At 41.6% G+C, this 22,390-nt stretch overlaps 1 protein-coding gene across 2 annotated transcripts in view; it reads right to left on the reverse strand.

Moving 5' to 3' along the window:
• Positions 1–1,409: 1,409 nt before the first annotated feature.
• The window catches only part of ctsf (cathepsin F), a 50,932-nt gene continuing 29,951 nt past the window's right edge, over positions 1,410–22,390 (reverse strand). The window contains exons 12-14 of one of the 2 annotated variants that reach the window (XM_034181324.1): positions 20,854–20,944; positions 15,402–15,460; positions 1,410–1,984 (exon numbers count right to left, since the gene is read on the reverse strand). In XM_034181324.1, the coding sequence (XP_034037215.1) occupies positions 1,910–1,984; positions 15,402–15,460; positions 20,854–20,944 (225 nt within the window). In that variant the 3' untranslated portion in view covers positions 1,410–1,909. The remainder of the gene's footprint in view (positions 1,985–15,401; positions 15,461–20,853; positions 20,945–22,390) is intronic. The other variant, XR_004563512.1, reaches the window with a different exon arrangement.

A 22,390-nucleotide genomic window follows, 5' to 3' on the forward strand; every position in this document is an offset into this window, starting at 1 on the left:
GGGTGTTTCTCCTGGGCCAGGTTTGTGTGGTCGCCGGGAGGCTTCCCGTGAGGGTGGGGTGCTGTTGTGGCTGGCGTGCCTGGCTGGCTTTTGTTTGTCTTTTGTTTCTGTCTTTTGGTTTTCCTTCCAGGTGGTGCGCATTTGGGACTGAGTGGCTGTGTGGCTGAGATATCAGGATCTCACCCTGATCACCTGCGGCTCGTCAGGACTCACAGCTGTGGTGCATCTACATGGATTGGAACATGGTGGCATTTAAGACTGGCATTTAAGACAATAAAAGGCCACTCTGAAAGGTGCAGTTTTGTTTTGTTGGGGGGGGGGATACCAGTCAGTATCTGGTGTGACCACCATTTGCCTCATGCAGTGCAACACATCTCCTTCGCATCATCCGTGAAGAGAACACCTCTCCAACGTGCCAAATGCCAGCAAATGTGAGCATTTGCCCACTCAAGTCGGTTACGACGACGAACTGGAGTCAGGTCGAGACCCCGATGAGGACGACGAGCATGCAGATGAGCTTCCCTGAGACGGTTTCTGACAGTTTGTGCAGAAATTCTTTGGTTATGCAAACCGACTGTTTCAGCAGCTGGTCTCAGACGATCTTGGAGGTGAACATGCTGGATGTGGAGGTCCTGGGCTGGTGTGGTTACACGTGGTCTGCGGTTGTGAGGCTGGTTGGATGTACTGCCAAATTCTCTGAAACGCCTTTGGAGACGGCTTATGGTAGAGAAATGAACATTCAATACATGAGCAACAGCTCTGGTTGACATTCCTGCTGTCAGCATGCCAATTGCACGCTCCCTCAAATCTTGCGACATCTGTGGCATTGTGCTGTGTGATAAAACTGCACCTTTCAGAGTGGCCTTTTGTGGGCAGTCTAAGGCACACCTGTGCACTAATCATGGTGTCTAATCAGCATCTTGATATGGCACACCTGTGAGGTGGGATGGATTATCTCAGCAAAGGAGAAGTGCTCACTATCACAGATTTAGACTGGTTTGTGAACAATATTTGAGGGAAATGGTGATATTGTGTATGTGGAAAAAGTTTTAGATCTTTGAGTTCATGTCATACAAAATGGGAGCAAAACCAAAAGTGTTGCATTTATATTTTGTTGAGTGTAGTTTTTAGGGCTACATATTATAGTTTGGGAGTTTATCCTGAACAGACAGACAGACAGAATTACCCCTTTATGTATATAGATTTGTAGTCTCTCATACATACAGGAGTTTACTGCATCCTACAAAACACAGTAATATTTACTGTGGTTGATTAGTTACATATTGAACTATACAAAGTGAATCCAATGTTGCTTTTGCATTTATTTTAAATTCATGAAGTCTTATTTGCCGTTTATGCAATTCTTTATCCATGACAGAGAAGATTGGAGACAAAAAAAAAAAAGATTCTCCACTTTTTAAAATTTAATGAATCATTTCTCTTTGATCTTATACATATATTACGTTGACATCACATTTATGATGTAATAACACTAATATAAGGAAACTCAAACCTGCCAAAAATTCCAAACAATCTCTGACTGTACAAATCCTTGTAACAAAGCAGTTCGGTGAACCCACAAAAACTCTAACTTTCTTTATCAAACTGGTTAATGTGATGATGCTCGGATTAAAACAATATTGCTCAAAACACAGCAATCACTGTGACCAGCGTGTCTAACGGAGTGAAGTGCGCACAAGAAACTACTCTAAAATAAAAATAAAAAAAACTTCAGCATGACAGGAAATGGAGTAGTCTTTGATAAACTGACACGAGGTGCGAGGTACGGTGACGGAACACTGCTAGATTAGTTTAATTATTACTATTATGAATCACGTCAGCAGGACTTTCATGTGGAATTCATACATTGTGGATGAATGCGTGTCCACGTGTGCATTGTGTTCATCGTTTAGCCGACTACAGCAGAGGAGCACATCCTGTTGATCCCACACAGACTGGACCCCCTGTACAGATAGTAGTAGCCCTGAAACAGAGAGAGAGAGAGAGAGAGACAAAGCTTAGTAATGCAGCAGCAACATAAATACAACACCAGAAAGACATTCCTGAGATCACCACACTATCAAAGACCAAAACACACTGTCTGCAAATGTTACTAATTATTTAGAAACTTCCTGGCGTCCCCTTTTATGAGGGTATTTAAACGTCTTGGCCACACCCAGAAAATGTCACAGGAGAAAGATTGTTGTGTTTCTGTTCAGGATCACAATGGAAGTAAGTTTAATGCTCTACTGCGTTATCCTCTGTTTTGAAACAAGGTTTGGTCAGATCGGCACACAGAAATGATCACACAGACTGCATTTTGCTAGAACAAACAGGCGTATATTTATTCCCCACAAAAGCAGTTACATCAAACACAAGTGGTTGCAGCGCATTTTTCTCTCTTACCGTGACGCCTTTAAGGTGGAGAGCCAACACCTTCAGCAGAGTGCGCCTGTCAACCGGCTGGGCGTTCGTACGTAAACCCGCAGCAGACTCTTAAAGTTCTACTGGTCCTGATTGCATTTTTCCTAAGGACACAGCCTGCTGTATGGCTTCCTTTTGCCATATCAAATGAGCATTGTTGTTCCTCCCCCCATACAAAAGAAGAAATGCCAAAAACAAGATGCACAAAAGTCCCAAAGTAGTGATAATGCAGAAAAAAGGTGCAATTTTTTTTTTCATCTTCAAGAGGCTTTTTTTTTAAACAGGTGCAACTTATACACCAGAAAATACAGTACTAGTAACAATAAATTCCCACTTTCCACATATAACATTTCTGTAACTAATTCATTGTAAATCAAGACTCAAGACAGCAGGTGTGTTTAACATTCCTGAACATGACAGACGTGTCAAAATGAGTGCACACAAATCCATCATCATCTCTAAAATACCTCCCAATGGAGCTTTCTCTTTAACCTCCACCCGTTTTAACATCTCACATAAAACCGGTGGAGTCGCGGTGGGAATTGCTCCAGTCCACGACCCAGGGCGTCCCCCACGTCGCCGTAGAAGCTGGCCTATTTCTTTAGAAGTGATCCCATCCCACCCAGGGACCACTTCTTCCTGTTGAGATGCCTCCTCGGCATCCTTCTTTCCCAATCTAAAGCAAGACTCCTGCTGAGATGCCACCTCCGCATCTCTCTTTCCCAATCTAAAGCAAGACATTTCTGTGTGTAGTCTGAGCGTAACCGTATCCTGCCGACAACGCCAAAAATGTTTTGAAACAAGGTTCGGTCAGATCGGCACACAGAAATGATCACACAGACTGCATTTTTGCTAGAACAAACAGGCGTATATTTATTCCCCACAAAAGCAGTTACATCAAACACAAGTGGTTGCAGCGCATTTTTCTCTCTTACCGTGACGCCTTTAAGGTGGAGAGCCAACACCTTCAGCAGAGTGCGCCTGTCAACCGGCTGGGCGTTCGTATGTAAACCCGCAGCAGACTCTGTTGGAGCATGGCTCTGCCCCCTCTTTTCTAGTATGTGCGCCAGGGAGTTTGAAATGGCCACTCACCCTCCCTTTGCGCACACACATAATATGCAAATAATGAACGTTTATGAGTTCAATGGTACGAATATTTAATTCGGTGAAAGCTGGAACAAACCATTTCGCCGAGTTGAATGGTTTGTTCCAGCTTTCACCGAATTAAATATTCGTACCATTGAAAGAATGTAAAAACATTATTTGTTTTATATAACGGCTAAAATAGATCGTCATTAACAGAAAAGGTGTCTGTGTGTGTGTGTGTGTGTCTTAGTCTTACAAGAACTAGCACCATCAGTTAGCTCAATCAATGACGGATTGTTTGTTGCTGTGACACCACTCTGAACTTCACACGGTTGTATACGCTTCTTTTATTTCTGTTTAGCACTCTTCTGGTTATTAATTGTATCTACTCTGAACGTTATTTAACAGTCCTGTTGTGAATTGCTAGCAGTTAGCATTCGCTAGCTAGGTCGACCCCTCCCCTGTCCATCATTACTTTTTATAGCTCTTTCTTTTTTACCCGTTTAATACTTCTGTTCATTTTTCAGTCGAACTGCTGTGAATTTTAAGTAATTATTTTACTCCAGTGTAAAATCTTAGGAGCGGTTAGCTTGCGTTAGCTATTTCAGACCCCGTCATCATTTTTTTCATTTAATTCTTTTACACTCCTGTTAGTTTAGTGTATTTTATAGCTGCTGCTTTTTTTTTTTTACCTGTTTAATACTTCTGTTAGTTTTTCAGTGGAACTGCTGTGAATTTTAATTCATTTATTTGCGTCTGTGTGAGCCTTAGGAGTGGTTAGCTTATCCATTATTGGTTAGCTCATGTTTGCTTGGCTACATTCTTGAATTTCTTAGTGCACAAAGTACACTACTAATTCTACTTTACACCCTCCGTAAATCCTGCGTGATGTTGGAAGATAGGGTGGCTCTCTTAGAGAGCCGTGTCCGTAAGTTAGAGCAGCTTCTTAGCGCAGTGGAGTTGGGCCGGCTAGCAAGCCCATTAGCATCAGCTTAGAAACGCTGGCTGTGGAGGACGGCTTTCAGACTGTGGCTAGGTGGAGGAAGCCCCGTAGGGCTTCGTGCCCGGTTGTGGCACCCCGATCACACTCGCCAGTACGAACTGTGAATCGGTTCTCCCCCTTGGATTTGCCAGACGTGAATTCTCTGAGCCCACAAGTGACTTCCACTCCTGTCTCCAGGCCGAAACACCGGACTTTAGTGATAGGGGATACTATCACCCGTAAAGTCAGGTTACAGACGCCAGCTGACGTTAAATGTATTCCTGGGGCCAGAGCTCCCAACACTGCATCTCATCTTAGGGTGCTGATGCTACAGAAGGGAAGATAGACGAAGGAACATGACATGAGATATAGTCACATAGTTATTCACGTTGCCACCAATGACATTAGGATGAAGCACTCAGAGGTCACAAAAATGGACATAGAAAGGACTTGTGACCTTGCCAGAAAGATGTGTCGGCATCGATTAATAGTCTCTGGTCCCCTTCCCTCCCGGGGTACTGATGAGGCGTTTAGCAGGCTGACATCTTTAAATAGGTGGCTGGCGCAGTTTTGTAGACAGCAAGGCTTTAGCTTTATTGATAACTGGCCTTCATTCTGGGGTCGCCATGGCTTGCTGATGCCGGACAGCCTCCACCCTACTGGGGAAGGTGCCGCCATCTTGTCTGCGAACATAGACAGAGCTCTACAGGGAGGGTAACATTCGGAATCTACAGCAGGCCACGGAGCAGGTGATTAGAGACCCTGCAAGGCTTATGACAAATGTGGGTGTGGAATCCATTAGCTTAGTGGGGAATTTAGTGCAGAAAATCCACTATGGTGATAGTGCAGTTTATTTGCCAGGGAGGGAATTTCAACAAGTTGAGACTGTGGCCTACTTCCGTAGTCGTGTCCATAAAAATCATAGAGGGATATGCTTTCAAAACTTAATACCCATTACTATATTGGATCATGTTGAAATTGAGGATGGCCCAGTGGTTGTTCCAGCAATAGCAAAGATTTCGTGTCTGCTACCTACAACGCGTGTGGAATGTCTTAATCCTAAACCTACTTCCAGGCATCTTATATATGCTACTCTGGAACCACCCCTAAACCCAAACAGTTCAACTGTCAACACCACTGAGGTCCTTAGACTGGGTCTCATTAACATAAGATCACTGTCCTCAAAATTATTGTTGATCAATGACCTAATTATTGATCATCACTTAGATATGATTGGGCTATGTGAAACCTGGCTTAAACCTACAGCTGTCCTCCCCTTAAATGAGGCCTGCCCACCAGCATATACATTTAGTCACGTCCCTCGTGATGTGAAGCAAGGCGGGGGTGTTGCTCTTATTTATAAATCTAGGTTTAGCTTATTAACTGTTGGGGGTTACAAATATCACTCGTTTGAGCATCTGATTCTCCGCTCTGCTCAGGATATAACACATTGCCAAGGTCAGAAGAATAAAAATCAGTAGTATTACTGTGTCACTGTATATAGGCCTCTTGGCCCATATTCTGAATTCTTAGATGAATTTGGTGCGTTCATCTCTAACTTGTCAACTAGTGTAGATAACATTCTGATCATTGGTGATTTTAACATTCATATACATAAGCCTTTTGATCCCCTCTGCAAATCATTTATGGAAATTGTGGATGCATTAGGATTTCAGCAATGCATTCGGGATTCGACGCACATTAGTGGAAATACCCTGGATCTGGTTCTCACACGTGGCATTGCTGTCACGAATATTAATATCATGCCTCTTACATCAGTGGTGTCTGATCACTCACTTATTAAGTTTACAGTTTTGCTGCCGTGTTTAGTGGAACAACAACCTTATATATCATTACGGCGATGCATCAACTCCTCAACTAAGACTGAACTCGAAGCTAGACTGCCTGATGTCTTAGCTTTACATTTGACAAATACCCAGTCAGTAGACAGACTTGTGGATAGTTTAAACTCAGTGCTCAAAACTACACTCGACATGACTGCACCACCTGTGTTTAAACCGCGCTCCCCCAAATCACAGTCACCTTGGTTCAGTGATTATCTGCGTGACCTCAAGCATAAAGCAAGAGGTCTAGAACGGAAATAGCGTAGTTCAAAATTAGAAGTATTTCACTTTGCGTGGCGTGATGCTATCTTAGACTATAAGCATGCATTATTGGCTACAAAGCAGACCTACTACTCTGATTTGATCAACAAAAACAAGCATAACTCAAAGTTCTTGTTCGACATGGTGGCAACACTTATTCATGGACAACCACCTGTAGTTTGCTCTCCTTTTACAGCACAAGATTTCCTGGATTACTTTGAGAAGAAAATAGAAGACATCAGGTTAAACATATCCCGGCATGCCCTAATCCAGCCACTACACCCTGCTATTGATGTGGGCACCACTACTGAGGTATTACCTAGATTTACAGAATTTGATAGTATCTCACTAGGCATGCTGACAAAACTCGTAATGTCAACAAAAAGCACAACCTGTTTATTTGATCCTATACCAACAAAACTGTTTAAGGACCTGTGGCCCACTCTTGGGCCGACTGTGCTGGAAATTATTAATCTTTCTTTAACTTCTGGATCTGTTCCTAAATGTTTCAAATCTGCAGTGATTAAACCATTACTTAAGAAACCTAATCTTGACCCTAGTGTATTGACAAACTATAGGCCGATATCAAATCTATCATTTTTATCTAAAATTCTGGAAAAAGTGGTGTCATGGCAGCTCGTAGACTATCTTACTGAGAATAATCTCTTTGAGCCACTGCAGTCTGCTTTTAGAAAATATCACTCCACAGAAATGGCTCTCACTAAAGTGTTGAATGATCTTCTGCTTACAATGGATTCAGACACCACTACGGTTCTGTTGCTGTTAGATCTCAGTGCTGCATTTGATACAGTGGATCATCATATTCTACTTGATAGGCTGGAAAATCATTTTGGGATTACTGGGAGTGCCCTTGCATGGCTGACATCATACTTGACCAGTCGTTCTCACTGTGTTTTGTACAGTAACACTACCTCTAACCTTAGTGACATGAAATTTGGGGTTCCACAGGGGTCTGTCTTAGGCCCCCTGCTTTTCTCCCTTTATATAGCACCCCTTGGGCACATATTGCGGCGTTTTGGGATTACCTTTCACTGCTATGCAGATGATACTCAGTTATACATGCCGATAACTGTTGGTAATCTCGTTCACATAAAATCCTTAGAAGATTGCCTTGCAGCAGTGACAAGTTGGATGTCTAGAAACTTCCTACTTTTAAACTCTGATAAGACTGGAATGATGGTTCTTGGTCCAGTGAGACATCGGCATCAATTTGACCAGTTAACGCTGTGTGTCATACATCACACTGACAAAGTGAGGAACCTTGGGGTAATTTTTGATCCTTCGTTGTTCTTTGGCCTCCACATTAGAAATATTACTAGGACTGCTTTCTTCCACCTGCGAAATATAGTGAAGATTCGTCCCATCCTGTCTATGACTGATGCTGAGACCCTGATCCATGTGTTTATCTCTTCTAGATTGGACTACTGCAGTGTTCTATTTTCTGGTTTACTGCAGTCTAGCATTAGGGCTCTCCAATTGGTTCAAAATGCTGCAGCCAGACTTTTGACAGGAAGCAGAAAGTTCGACCACATTACACCCATTTTGGAATCCCTTCACTGGCTTCCTGTCCCAGTGAGATCAGATTTTAAAGTTCTGCTACTAACCTATAAAATTATTCATGGACTGGCACCTCCCTACCTAGCTGACCTAATTAAACCTTACGTACCGGCCCGGGCTTTACGTTCTCAGGGTGCAGGACTACTTTGTGTCTCTAAGGTGAATAAGAAGTCTGCGGGTCACAGAGCTTTCTCTTATCGTGCCCCTATTCTGTGGAATGATCTCCCTGCATCAATAAAACAGTCAGATTCTGTGGAGACTTTCAAGTCCAGACTTAAGATGCACTTATTTTCCCTTTCATATGGCTAGCATACTGGTATAGTTTTGTTTTACGCTTTTTACTCTTTTAATTCATTTATTAGTAATTGGAGCGTGCCGCGGCCTCAACTTTACCTAAATTCTGGATCTTTTAGTGAAGTTTAGGGCTAGTGGCCGGCGATCACCTTCGTATTTCTTCTGTTTTTCTTGTTGTTTAATGCTGACAAATTATACAGTATTTTTTTGTCTTTCTGATGACTGATTCTGTTTTTTCTCTGTTTAAGGTGCAGCTCCATCCAGAGATGGGAGTTGTATTCGTGTTGGCGATCCTCCTGTCCTGTGTGCCAATAGCATTTCTTGTATATTCGTCCCTGAAATGTTCTGTAATTTGTGTCTGTATCATGGCCCAAGCAGAGGGTCACCCCTTTGAGTCTGGTCTGCTTGAGGTTTCTTCCTCAGAGGGAGTTTTTCTTTACCACTGTTGCTCTGGGGGTTGGTAAGGTTAGACCTTACCTGTGTGAAGCGCCTTGAGGCAACTCTGTTGTGATTTGGCGCTATATAAATGAAAATAAATTGAAATTGAAAATCGTCATCCGCTTGTGTCAGACAAAAGAATTTTCAGAATTTCAGAATTTTGGCTCTCTGTTGGGACTGTTTACACAGAGACTGCTACCTGCTGCTTTGGACTTGAATTAACAGTCTTTTTCAAGACTTTTTTACTTTTTTACCTTTTTACTTTTTTTTTTTACTTTTTTACTGTGCTCCAACGCCTAAGGAAGACCTCTAACGGTCGAAACATCGCGACGGAGCACTTTTATCAGCTAACTTTCATCAGCGTTGGCAAGCTAACTAGCTTGCTAACGCTTTCGTTTTTATTTTTTTTATTTTTTTTATTTTTTTTTTTTCTCTTTTAGCACTGTTGTCGTGCGTTATCTGTGCTGCTCCACAGCGTGTTTAGTTGATTTTTATTTTATTTTAGCACCGTTGTCGTGCGTTCGCTGTTGTCGTGCGTTGCCTGTGCTGCTTCATGGCCTGTTTGGTGCCTTGATTGGGGCACTCCTTCTGCTGAATCACCTTTAAATTATTTACACATTATTCACTTTGTGTGTTTTTAGGAATCCGCTAGGTTGCGTAGCTACTAGCTCTTAGCCGATTTAGCATGGCGGCTTCTCCTGTCTCACCCGCACTTTTCTGCTCTGGGTGTGAAATGTTTAGTTATTCCTCGGCCTCCTTTAGCAGTAATGGTACTTGTAATAAGTGTAGCTTATTCGTAGCTTTGGAGGCCAGGCTGGGCGAATTGGAGACTCGGCTCCGCACCGTGGAAAATTCTACAGCTAGCCAGGCCCCTGTAGTCGGTGCGGACCAAGGTAGCTTAGCCGCCGTTAGTTCCCCCCTGGCAGATCCCGGGCAGTCGGGAAAGCAGGCTGACTGGGTGACTGTGAGGAGGAATCGTAGCCCTAAACAGAAGCCCCGTGTACACCGTCAACCCGTTCACATCTCTAACCGTTTTTCCCCACTCGACGATACACTCGCCGAGGATCAAACTCTGGTTATTGGCGACTCTGTTTTGAGAAATGTGAAGTTAGCGACACCAGCAACCATAGTCAATTGTCTTCCGGGGGCCAGAGCAGGCGACATCGAAGGACATTTGAAATTGCTGGCTAAGGCTAAGCGTAAATTTGGTAAGATTGTAATTCACGTCGGCAGTAATGACACTCGGTTACGCCAATCGGAGGTCACTAAAATTAACATTAAATCGGTGTGTAACTTTGCAAAAACAATGTCGGACTCTGTTGTTTTCTCTGGGCCCCTCCCCAATCGGACCGGGAGTGACATGTTTAGCCGCATGTTCTCCTTGAATTGCTGGCTGTCTGAGTGGTGTCCAAAAAATGAGGTGGGCTTCATTGATAATTGGCAAAGCTTCTGGGGAAAACCTGGTCTTGTTAGGAGAGACGGCATCCATCCCACTTTAGATGGAGCAGCTCTCATTTCTAGAAATCTGGCCAATTTTCTTGGATCCTCCAAACTGTGACTGTCCAGCGTTGGGACCAGGAGGCAGAGCTGTGGTCTTATACACCTCTCTGCAGCTTCTCTCCCCCTGCCATCCCCTCGTTGCCCCATCCCCGTAGAGACGGTGCCTGCTCCCAGACCACCAATAACCAGCAAAAATCTATTTAAGCATAAAAATTCAAAAAGAAAAAATAATATAGCACCTTCAATTGCACCACAGACTAAAACAGTTAAATGTGGTCTATTAAACATTAGGTCTCTCTTGTCTAAGTCCCTGTTGGTAAATTATATAATAATTGATCAACGTATTGATTTATTCTGCCTAACAGAAACCTGGTTACAGCAGGATGAATATGTTAGTTTAAATGAGTCAACACCCCCGAGTCACACTAACTGTCAGAATGCTCGTAGCACGGGCCGAGGGGGAGGATTAGCAGCAATCTTCCATTCCAGCTTATTAATTAATCAAAAACCCAGACAGAGCTTTAATTCATTTGAAAGCTTGACTCTTAGTCTTGTCCATCCAAATTGGAAGTCCCAAAAAACAGTTTTATTTGTTATTATCTATCGTCCACCTGGTCGTTACTGTGAGTTTCTCTGTGAATTTTCAGACCTTTTGTCTGACTTAGTGCTTAGCTCAGATAAGATAATTATAGTGGGCGATTTTAACATCCACACAGATGCTGAGAATGACAGCCTCAACACTGCATTTAATCTATTATTAGACTCTATTGGCTTTGCTCAAAATGTAAATGAGTCCACCCACCACTTTAATCATATCTTAGATCTTGTTCTGACTTATGGTATGGAAATAGAAGACTTAACAGTATTCCCTGAAAACTCCCTTCTGTCTGATCATTTCTTAATAACATTTACATTTACTCTGATGGACTACCCTGCAGTGGGGAATAAGTTTCATTACACTAGAAGTCTTTCAGAAAGCGCTGTAACTAGGTTTAAGGATATGATTCCTTCGTTATGTTCTCTAATGTCATATACCAACACAGAGCAGAGTAGCTACCTAAACTCTGTAAGGGAGTTAGCGTATCTCGTCAATAGTTTTACATCCTCTTTGAAGACAACTTTGGATGCTGTAGCTCCTCTGAAAAAGAGAGCTTTAAATCAGAAGTGTCTGACTCCGTGGTATAACTCACAAACTCGTAGCTTAAAGCAGATAACCCGTAAGTTGGAGAGGAAATGGCGTCTCACTAATTTAGAAGATCTTCACTTAGCCTGGAAAAAGAGTTTGTTGCTCTATAAAAAAGCCCTCCGTAAAGCTAGGACATCTTTCTACTCATCACTAATTGAAGAAAATAAGAATAACCTCAGGTTTCTTTTCAGCACTGTAGCTAAGCTGACAAAGAGTCAGAGCTCTATTGAGCTGAGTATTCCATTAACTTTAACTAGTAATGACTTCATGACTTTCTTTGCTAACAAAATTTGGACTATTAGAGAAAAAATTACTCATAACCATCCCAAAGATGTATCGTTATCTTTGGCTGCTTTCAGTGATGCCGGTATTTGGTTAGACTCTTTCTCTCCGGTTGTTCTGTCTGAGTTATTTTCATTGGTTGCTTCGTCCAAACCATCGGCATGTTTATTGGACCCCATTCCTGCCAGGCTGCTCAAGGAAGTCCTACCATTATTTAATGCTTCAATCTTAAATATGATCAATCTATCTTTATTAGTTGGTTATGTACCACAGGCCTTTAAGGTGGCAGTAATTAAACCATTACTTAAAAAGCCATCACTTGACCCAGCTATCTTAGCTAATTATAGGCCAATTTCCAACCTTCCTTTTCTCTCAAAGATTCTTGAGAGGGTAGTTGTAAAACAGCTAACTGATCACCTGCAGAGGAATGGTCTATTTGAAGAGTTTCAGTCAGGTTTTAGAATTCATCATAGTACAGAAACAGCATTAGTGAAGGTTACAAATGATCTTCTTATGGCCTCAGACAGTGGACTCATCTCTGTGCTTGTTCTGTTAGACCTCAGTGCTGCTTTTGATACTGTTGACCATAAAATTTTATTACAGAGATTAGAGCATGTCATAGGTATTAAAGGCACTGCGTTGCGGTGGTTTGAATCATATTTGTCTAATAGATTACAGTTTGTTCATGTAAATGGGGAATCTTCTTCACAGACTAAAGTTAATTATGGAGTTCCACAAGGTTCTGTGCTAGGACCAATTTTATTCACTTTATACATGCTTCCCTTAGGCAGTATTATTAGACGGTATTGCTTAAATTTTCATTGTTACGCAGATGATACCCAGCTTTATCTATCCATGAAGCCAGAGGATACACACCAATTAGCTAAACTGCAGGATTGTCTTACAGACATAAAGACATGGATGACCTCTAATTTCCTGCTTTTAAACTCAGATAAAACTGAAGTTATTGTACTTGGCCCCACAAATCTTAGAAACATGGTGTCTAACCAGATCGTTACTCTGGATGGCATTTCCCTGATCTCTAGTAATACTGTGAGAAATCTTGGAGTCATTTTTGATCAGGATATGTCATTCAAAGCGCATATTAAACAAATATGTAGGACTGCCTTTTTGCATTCACGCAATATCTCTAAAATCAGAAAGGTCTTGTCTCAGAGTGATGCTGAAAAACTAATTCATGCATTTATTTCCTCTAGGCTGGACTATTGTAATTCATTATTATCAGGTTGTCCTAAAAGTTCCCTAAAAAGCCTTCAGTTGGTTCAGAATGCTGCAGCTAGAGTACTGACGGGGACTAGCAGGAGAGAGCATATCTCACCCGTGTTGGCCTCTCTTCATTGGCTTCCTGTTAATTCTAGAATAGAATTTAAAATTCTTCTTCTTACTTATAAGGTTTTGAATAATCAGGTCCCATCTTATCTTAGGGACCTCCTAGTACCATATTACCCCATTAGAGCGCTTCGCTCTCAGACTGCGGGCTTACTTGTAGTTCCTAGGGTTTGTAAGAGTAGAATGGGAGGCAGAGCCTTCAGCTTTCAGGCTCCTCTCCTGTGGAACCAGCTCCCAATTCAGATCAGGGAGACAGACACCCTCTCTACTTTTAAGATTAGGCTTAAAACTTTCCTTTTCGCTAAGGCTTATAGTTAGGGCTGGATCAGGTGACCCTGAACCATCCCTTGGTTATGCTGCTTTAGACGTAGATTGTGGGGGGGTTCCCATGATGCACTGTTTCTTTCTCTTTTTGCTCCGTATGCATCACTCTGCATTTAATCATTAGTGATCGATCTCTGCTCCCCTCCACAGCATGTCTTTTTCCTGTTTTTTTCCCTCAGCCCCAACCAGTCCCAGCAGAAGACTGCCCCTCCCTGAGCCTGGTTCTGCTGGAGGTTTCTTCCTGTTAAAAGGGAGTTTTTCCTTCCCACTGTTGCCAAGTGCTTGCTCATAGGGGGTCGTTTTGACCATTGGGGTTTTTTATAATTATTGTATGGCCTTGCCTTACAATATGGAGCGCCTTGGGGCAACTGTTTGTTGTGATTTGGCGCTATATAAGAAAAAAGTTGATTGATGGTTGAGTTGATTGTGCCGCATACACACTCACACAACCGGGACTTGCGCTTGTGTGTCTGTGTGTGTATACTACAAAAAAAAAGAAAAGAAAAAGACTGTGTACTTCCTGAGTGCAGCGAAAAAAGTTCACTTTTTCATTCTAACGTCCTGCTAACAGCCTCCACATGGCTTAAAGTGCAGTGGATTTGTTTTGTGTGTGTGTGTGTGTGTGTGTGTGTGCGCAGAGTGCAATGGTACCAAATGTATGGAACCAAATTTGCACTCGAAATAACAATGCAACACAAATGGGAAGAATAATCTATGTCACGTGACATACAAAGCACCAATCAAATGACAAGGATCCACTCAGCCGTTATATAATAGCAGCCAAACAGCCTCTCTGAGCACTTTGTGCACAAATGTGTTGCCATTTCAGTGTGATTTCATGAAACATTTCTGCAATTTGCATGTTTTGTTGCTAATTTGTGTCTCCAACTACTCCCCAGCAGTCACAGGCCAATGAGATAGTACCCTATGTAGCAAAACCTTGGATAATTCTGAACAGTGAATAATCATGACTCTCAGTGACATCTGCACTCTGAGTTTGTGTTTTTGATTAATCAAACTGCTGACTGAAAATATTTCAAGTAAACTGACACATTGGTCACTTTTAGGGCACCGTCCCACTCAGACAAAGACTATGAAGAATGCAGTAGTTCTGAAAATTTTGATGAACACGGTGGGCATGTGGTCAAAAATGGAATAATGTGCCTTTTTCAAGTCCATACTTCATTATGTGGCTGCCAGTTTCTCACAGCCTCAAACACATTACAACTAATTTCTTACCACACACATGAACCTGTGCAATTCATTCACCCTTTCTTACACTACAAACAATCACATTGCACATAAACGTACCACAGTGTCCTCATCAATACTGTGCCAGACATCATAAAATACAGTGATTATACAAAATAATTTCAGTGCCTTTATTCCTGTTCTGGAAGCATGTGTTGGTTCTGTGGGTCACAGCATCCACCACACTGTCCTGGATGGTAACCACCCAGATAGACAACTGGCCCATCACCACTGCTTGAAAGTAATTTATCTGCTCCAGCCTAGTGAGACCTAGTCTTTCCCTTGAACTTCTCCAGCTGCAAGGATCCTCAACACTGAGGTACTGATGTGCCGGCTCATGCCCTGAGAAACATGCCACATGGCCAAAATGCTTAATGTTCCCTCGCAATGAAAGTGATCATCTTCATCTAGCCTACCTAAATAACTGTTTATTTAACACAAAGTCATTCCAATGGTACCCAAGGATCCTCCAAAGAGATCTACGACCAGAGACATCCAGTCATCACCTGTGGTCACTGATTAGTGTCCAAGTCTCACAACCATACAGACAGACAGTGTGGGACTTTTCACACACCGTGCAGTATTTAGTAGGGCGTATTACCTGCTCTCCATAATCCTCTCCCCAGCTGTTTTTGATAGCCCACAATGGGATACCTTTACCTGAAAACACACACACACACATAAATCATTAAACGTTCATTTTAAACTTACAGTGCATCCAGAAAATATTCACAGGACTTCAGTTTTTCCACTTTTTATTATGTTACAGCCTTATTCCAAACTGAATAAATTCATTTTTTCTCTCAAAGTTCTACTCACAACACCCCATAATAACAACACAAATAAAGCTGTTTTTTTTTTTCATTTTTGCTAATGTATTAAAAATAAAAAGCTAAGAAATCACATGTACATAAGTATTCATACCCTTTTCTCAATACTGTAATTTCTGGACTATAGAGCACACCTGAATATTAGCCGCACCCACCAATTTTATAAAGAAAAAAGAAATTGTACATAAATAGGCTGCACTTGTCTTTAAGCCGCTGGTCTCCACGTTGTAACAGATATTTACACAGAAAGATGTTAGACAGAAAGATTTTTTAACTTTTCATTAAATACGTACCATAAATGCTTTATTTCTGACAATCACGTCATCAAGCGCGCGCGCACGGTGTCGTGCAGCATCTCTGCTCCACACGGAGAACTGAGTAATTTAAACTTTTTTTTTCTTTGTGGCACATGAGGCAATGCCATCACATGCAGTCAGGATACTACTACTACTATGACTGGGATTTTCACACACAACCATCTCTGGGGTGCTGTATATGTATATTACCTGTCAGTAGGTCTGTCATGATAATCAATATTTTGACTCATCGTTCGACATATAAAGATGAACGCGATCATTTTTCTGACCTTTATGTATCGGCCTTTATAGCCCCTTCACACATAACATGAAGTTGGGAGAAAGAAGCAGGAACCAGCCAAAAACACACACACACACACACACAAAATGAAATGGGGAACCGCGAGACATTCCACCTGCTGTCAGGAGGGACACACAGTCGGACAGGTGCGAACACTACCATGGCAACGGTTTCATGCACGCTTGTGCACGCGCATGAACACATTGCAAGCACCTGGAAAGTGTGACACCACATCGTGCCATTGCTGTGGGGGGGAAAAAAACCCACACACCAAAAAGAAAAACCCTGCAATTTTTAATATTTAATCCCTCGTATCAAGCGATAATACACGTATGATCTTTCTGTTCCTCTGTATATGACCCATGGTCATAGATGTCATGAAAAAAAGTCATGAAATGACATGAATGAAGCCGTGCGTCCTTATCATGTCCACATCTGCCGGCCCCACGTGTCCAGCCAGCTCTGTGTCTAGTCAGCCCCGCGTGTCCAGCAACCAGCACGCTTAATGACACTGCGTCATGTGGACCATACCTGATATGGGTAACGTGACATTCAGATCACCAGCTAAGTGTACACATGATCAGACGGTTCTTTTCACATGGGACAGTGGTCGCTCCTGCCCATTGCAAAAGCGATGTGTTTTTATGTATTTCCACATGAGGACAGCATGTACATGCACATATGTGCATTGCATGGAGTGTTGTTGATGGCACGACATACGTCCTCCAGCTGAGTTGTTCGTACACAGCGGTCAGCTGTTCCAGCTGCAGCAACGATCGCACTCCGGCCACCTCAGCCGCACATGACAAGGTTTAATCATGACGTGGGGGCGGGGGAGCAACACACTCCCCACAACATTTGTGTTGCAGGTGGGGGGAAGGGGGGGTGCAACACACTCACATGCCACATGTGTTGCTTGGGGGGGTCTTGCATGACATATGTGTTGCTTGGTAACGCACACTCATGGAGCACTTAGAACATGTGGGGCTGCTCGCACATCCAGTTCCTAAGTGGACTGCCTGCTCTCTACTCTCGTGCCTGTCGCAGACCAAACGGTCCCCCCTAAAAATCGGTCTGCCCTGCCTTCACTGCGCATGAGTCATCAGCCACGGTTCACTGATTATCACCTCGTTTCCACCTCGTTTGATGACCTCCAGCCATCATCTCACTCAGCGACAGATATCTGAAGCTTTTGTACAACAATCATTTCCACATAAATTCAGCATTATTTCATCAGAAAAGACAGAGGAAGCAATCAGAGCGCAAATTTGTACAGAGTGGTTTTATGAGATGCAGTCATTTGCGCGCACACACACACACACAAAATCAAACAGACAAAATAGAAGCAGTGTGGCTCGACATACTACATGACATGACAAAAATAAATCCACTTAACATGCTGCAAAGTAAATTAATTCAGTGTGAATGGCAAGAGACGTAATCCAATTTCTAAACTTTTAATGAAAAAATAAAGTTCACATTTACACTGTGTCACGGTGCTAAAGTGTCTGACGCAGCTCTCTGCTGCTCACAGATTAAAGCTGCTGTATTTTATTATTATTTATTATTTTATTTTATTGTATTTGAAGACAGGAGTAAATGCTATGTCCATCCACTATTAAAGTGTTTTTAACCTTTTAAACATTATTTATGACCTATGGATAACATCAAAAGGCATGAAATGTAACACAAAATAATGAAACTTGCATCATATTTAATTTTTACTTAAATTGACTCAAGTTGTTTACAACAGATTAACAGATTAAATAAAATTATTTATGTTATTCTACTTTGCAAGGGCCCATCATATAGAGGAAATGGCCCATAAATTCAGGCACTAACTTTTGTGCTGCCTTGGTGTTTGCTCTGCTCTCCCTCCCTTCCCATTTCTCCAGGCTGATTCTCACACCTGTCTTCAATCAATGCACCTGTATTTAAACCCCAGTCCTGCCTCTCCACAATCACCAGAAACTCTGCTTAATGCCTGGTTCACATGGCAGGATAATTAACCCGATTTTGGACCCGATCATCCCCTTCTGACAATCTTCAGGACGCCATGGCTCTAAAAATAATCTTACCAGATATTCCTGCCGTGTGTGGTGTGTTAAGAGTGCCCTAGTCTGCTTGGAAGTATTATCTTGGCCCGATCCAGCATGTGGTGTCCCCCGACCACAAATGAGCCTGCTGATTGTGACATGTAGCCAATCAGAAAGTGAAATGATGGACACACGGAGTCCTAACCTTGTACTGGTTCAACCGTAACACTGAGGGGCCCATACCACCATTTTGAAATATAAATCACTTGATGTAGGATATATTTTTCATTGAAATTTCAATCCTAATACTGAATATTCTTTAAACATTCCTTGCTCTTTCAAAAGATGGACTTGCATTTTTATGCTATATTATCATTATATCAACTGCATAAAATGGCCTTAAAACAACATTGATAATATTGCGATTTTTCTCATTTATTGTGATATTTTCTGAGGTGATATATCGTCCAACAAAATTTGTTATTGTGACAGGTCAAAATGCCACAGTGGAAAAAAGAATCATTAAGAATAACATTAGAAAATTATAAAAAGAATTTTAAAAAATAATGTCAGTTAGGGGTGTAACGATACGTACCTCGGTTCTGAGGTCACGGTTCGGTTCATTTTCGGTACAGTATGGGAACAAAATGCAAAACCGAAATTTGCTTGTTGTTTAAACCAACAATTTATTGTAACATTATACAAACAGGAAAATAAAATAACTGCAAAGTGCTGCCTGGTAATAGGTTAAATAAAATGTTCTCAAATAAACAACAAATGTATAAAATATTGTAAAAAAATAAATTCCTAGTAAACAGCTTTTAACAAAACCTTTCCACAAGTAAAGAGCAGCACAACAGTTCCAGCAAGAAGCCATGTTCAATTTTATTCAACCTTCATATTTTTGCCAGAAAAATTAACTTGTCCAAAACTGTCACACTCTGTAAGGGCTTTAATCAATCATTCAATCAATTTTTTTTTTTATATAGCGCCAAATCACAACAAACAGTTGCCCCAAGGCGCTTTATATTGTAAGGCAAAAGCCATACAATAGAGAATTAATGAGAATTTCAGAGAATTAATGTTAAAGAATCCCTTTACGTTTTGTACAATTTATTTTTATTAGTGATCGATCTCTGCCCCCCCTCCACAGCATGTCTTTTTCCTGGTTCTTTCCCTCGGCCCCAACCAGTCCCAGCAGAAGACTGCCCCTCCCTGAGCCTGGTTCTGCTGGAGGTTTCTTCCTGTTAAAAGGGAGTTTTTCCTTCCCACTGTAGCCAAGTGCTTGCTCACAGGGGGTCGTTTTGACCGTTGGGGTTTTTCATAATTATTGTATGGCCTTGCCTTACAATATAAAGCGCCTTGGGGCAACTGTTTGTTGTGATTTGGCGCTATATAAAAAAAGGTTGATTGATTGATTGATTGATTTTATTTTCTCTTTTTATTAACTGTTCATTTAATGTCTGTTAATATATCTTTTTAAATAAAGTTTTGAAAACAAAAACATTGTGGGAGAGGAAAAAAGTGAGTAAAACCACCTTAAAAATATTTAGAACCACAAATAAATTTGATTCTTGGTTTGTTTATTTATTTTGCCATTACAATTGGCCAACATTTATTAAAATAAAATAACTTCTCAAGGCCAGGGCTTCTCAAAGTCTGGGGACTATTTAATCACAGCGCAGCAAACGAGGTCAGCAGGCTGAGCGAGTCTGAGTGAGGTTTGTGAGCAGAGATATCCCGCCGCTCAGCGCTTTACAGGCTGCTGCAGGCAGCGGAGGAGGGGGAGACCTGCTGCTGCTCGGTGACAACAGAGACTTTCACTTTCAGTCACCAAACATCAGAACAGTCTCCGGTAACACCAGGAAAAGTAGCTAGGTTTGTCGCTAGTCGCTTTGAGAAAATAAGGTGCCAGTTTTATCGAAAAAGTGGCTAAGTTGGCAACACTGAATATAAACACACGCAACACGAACTCACAGCCCTGTACTGAACCGAACGTCCTGTACCGAAATGGCTCCATACAAATACATGTATCTTTACACCCTTAATGTCAGCACACTGGCTGCACATGAGCAGAATGTGTCCAGCTGACATAATTTTCTTTTGTATCTAATTGAGAAACAAAGAAAATTATGTCAGCTGGACACATTCTGATCTTGTGCAACCAATGTACACATTTAAGTCATGTAAATCCAACAGACTTTTTGTTTTCCAGTGCAGGGGCACAGATCACGTGGCATGAGATCCTCTAACTACATTATGAGTCTTTGTGTGTGAATCTGAGGTATTTCACATACGTGTCAGACAACATACAAACACTGACAGCTGGTGACAGCCATGCAGTTAACGTGCACATAGTTACCAGTTTATCAACATTTCCTGCATATTTCAAAAACTGTGCATTTAAACCTGCACCTGTTGTGGCTTCATTGTGATGTATATGATAATCTGAGGCATGTGGCTTGTGTTATGTTGATCCCCAAATAAATACAGGTTTTTGTCACACTTATGAGAGAGGCTTGGTAATGTATTTTGGAATCAGTATTTCTTCATCTGCACCATACTCTCTACACTGTCATCATTTACTCACGTTCTCCGTATCCCACCAACAGCACGGCGTGGTCGATCATCCAGGGGTTGCAGAAAATCTTGAAAGGGTGAGACACGCCCTTCCTGTAGAACTACAGAAAGCCAAAGCACAGGTCGGTCATGACCAAAATAAATTAAAATTTAATGCAATTCTGGTATTTTGTCCAAACTAAAAAACTCCAAAGTCTGTATCTCCATTTGAAGCCAGTGATGGACCCTCCACTGTTAAGATCAGAGAGGACTAAGAAGGGGACTGATTTGCCTGATGTCTGGGACAAATGTCTGCAGACAAAACAATCTCACTAACAGCAAACACCACCTGATTCAGTTTAAAACTGTCTGGATTGGGTGGAATCTTTGCTTTTGCTTCCCTGCTGTGTGACAGATGTCATGTGGCATAGAACACACTCTCTCGTGCTTTCTGGTTCTGCAGCTCACTCAACAGATTTTGGCTTAAAATGTTTGACTGATACTCAAAAGCCTACCAAAGAGACATTAATATGGATGCTGGACTTGTCAATCTGAATTCTTCCAAATTGACTCATCGCTTCTCCACAGCCGCTCGATGAGCCCTGATGCTGGAAAGTGACTGTTGTCAATTTACAGACACAGTTCACAGACTTGTGTTCTCTTTAGTGTTGTCGACTGTTTGTGATAAGAGAAAAATACCTCATAGTTTTTGGTTCATAACTGAGTAAGGTTTTTGTACAAGTATTCTTTTTTTATTTCTGAATGTTGCTCCTGGTGTGGAAATGAGGATGAAAATTTAAGATAAAACGAATGAATGATGTTTGTTTGTTTGTTTTAAGGGGTCAAAGCAGTGATCTTTATTGGTATAGCAGACCAGTTATAACAGTTAGGGGAGACAGGGGCTGTTTGTAACAGTGTTCAAAGCTGCAGCCATGGTTGCATTTTGGTCATAAAATATTGGAGTAATTTCAACCTTGATTTCAGTTGACACGTCATGAGGATCAGCCCACAGAAGTGAAATATTTTTTGGAGTATTCCACAATCTAAAATCAATGATTTGCTCAGTTAAAAAAACAAACAAACAAAAAAACAACTAAAATAGCAATTTGCATGTTATTTTAAAGAAATTCTAACTCAGCCACTGAGTTCACACAATACACTTATAGTCAGACTAACTCAAGCTTAGCAAAGCATTTAATTAAGTGGTTTTGTAAACTTCATTTACTTTGTTCTCTACACTGTTAATTAATTTGAACCTGTTTAATTTAAAGGTTTTGGTGCTATTAGTTAGCTGAATTATCTAATTTAAGTTATTCTACCTTCTTTATTTTGTCTCCATTAGCAGGGGTGGTGACCAAGTGGTTAATACGCTTGGTTTTCAGTGCAGAAGGTTCCAGGTTCAAATCCCACCCCTGCCACATTTGTCCATGTCATGTGGAGTTGTGTCAGGAAGGGCATCCGGCGTAAAACCTGTGTCAATTCAACATGCAGATCCACCTTGGATTTGCTGTGGCGACCCCGAGTGCAAACAAGGGAGCAGCCGAAGGGTTTTACTTTCTTTATTTTGC

The sequence above is a fragment of the Thalassophryne amazonica genome, chromosome 11, assembly GCF_902500255.1.
Source record: "Thalassophryne amazonica chromosome 11, fThaAma1.1, whole genome shotgun sequence".
Taxonomy (NCBI): Eukaryota; Metazoa; Chordata; class Actinopteri; order Batrachoidiformes; family Batrachoididae; genus Thalassophryne; species Thalassophryne amazonica.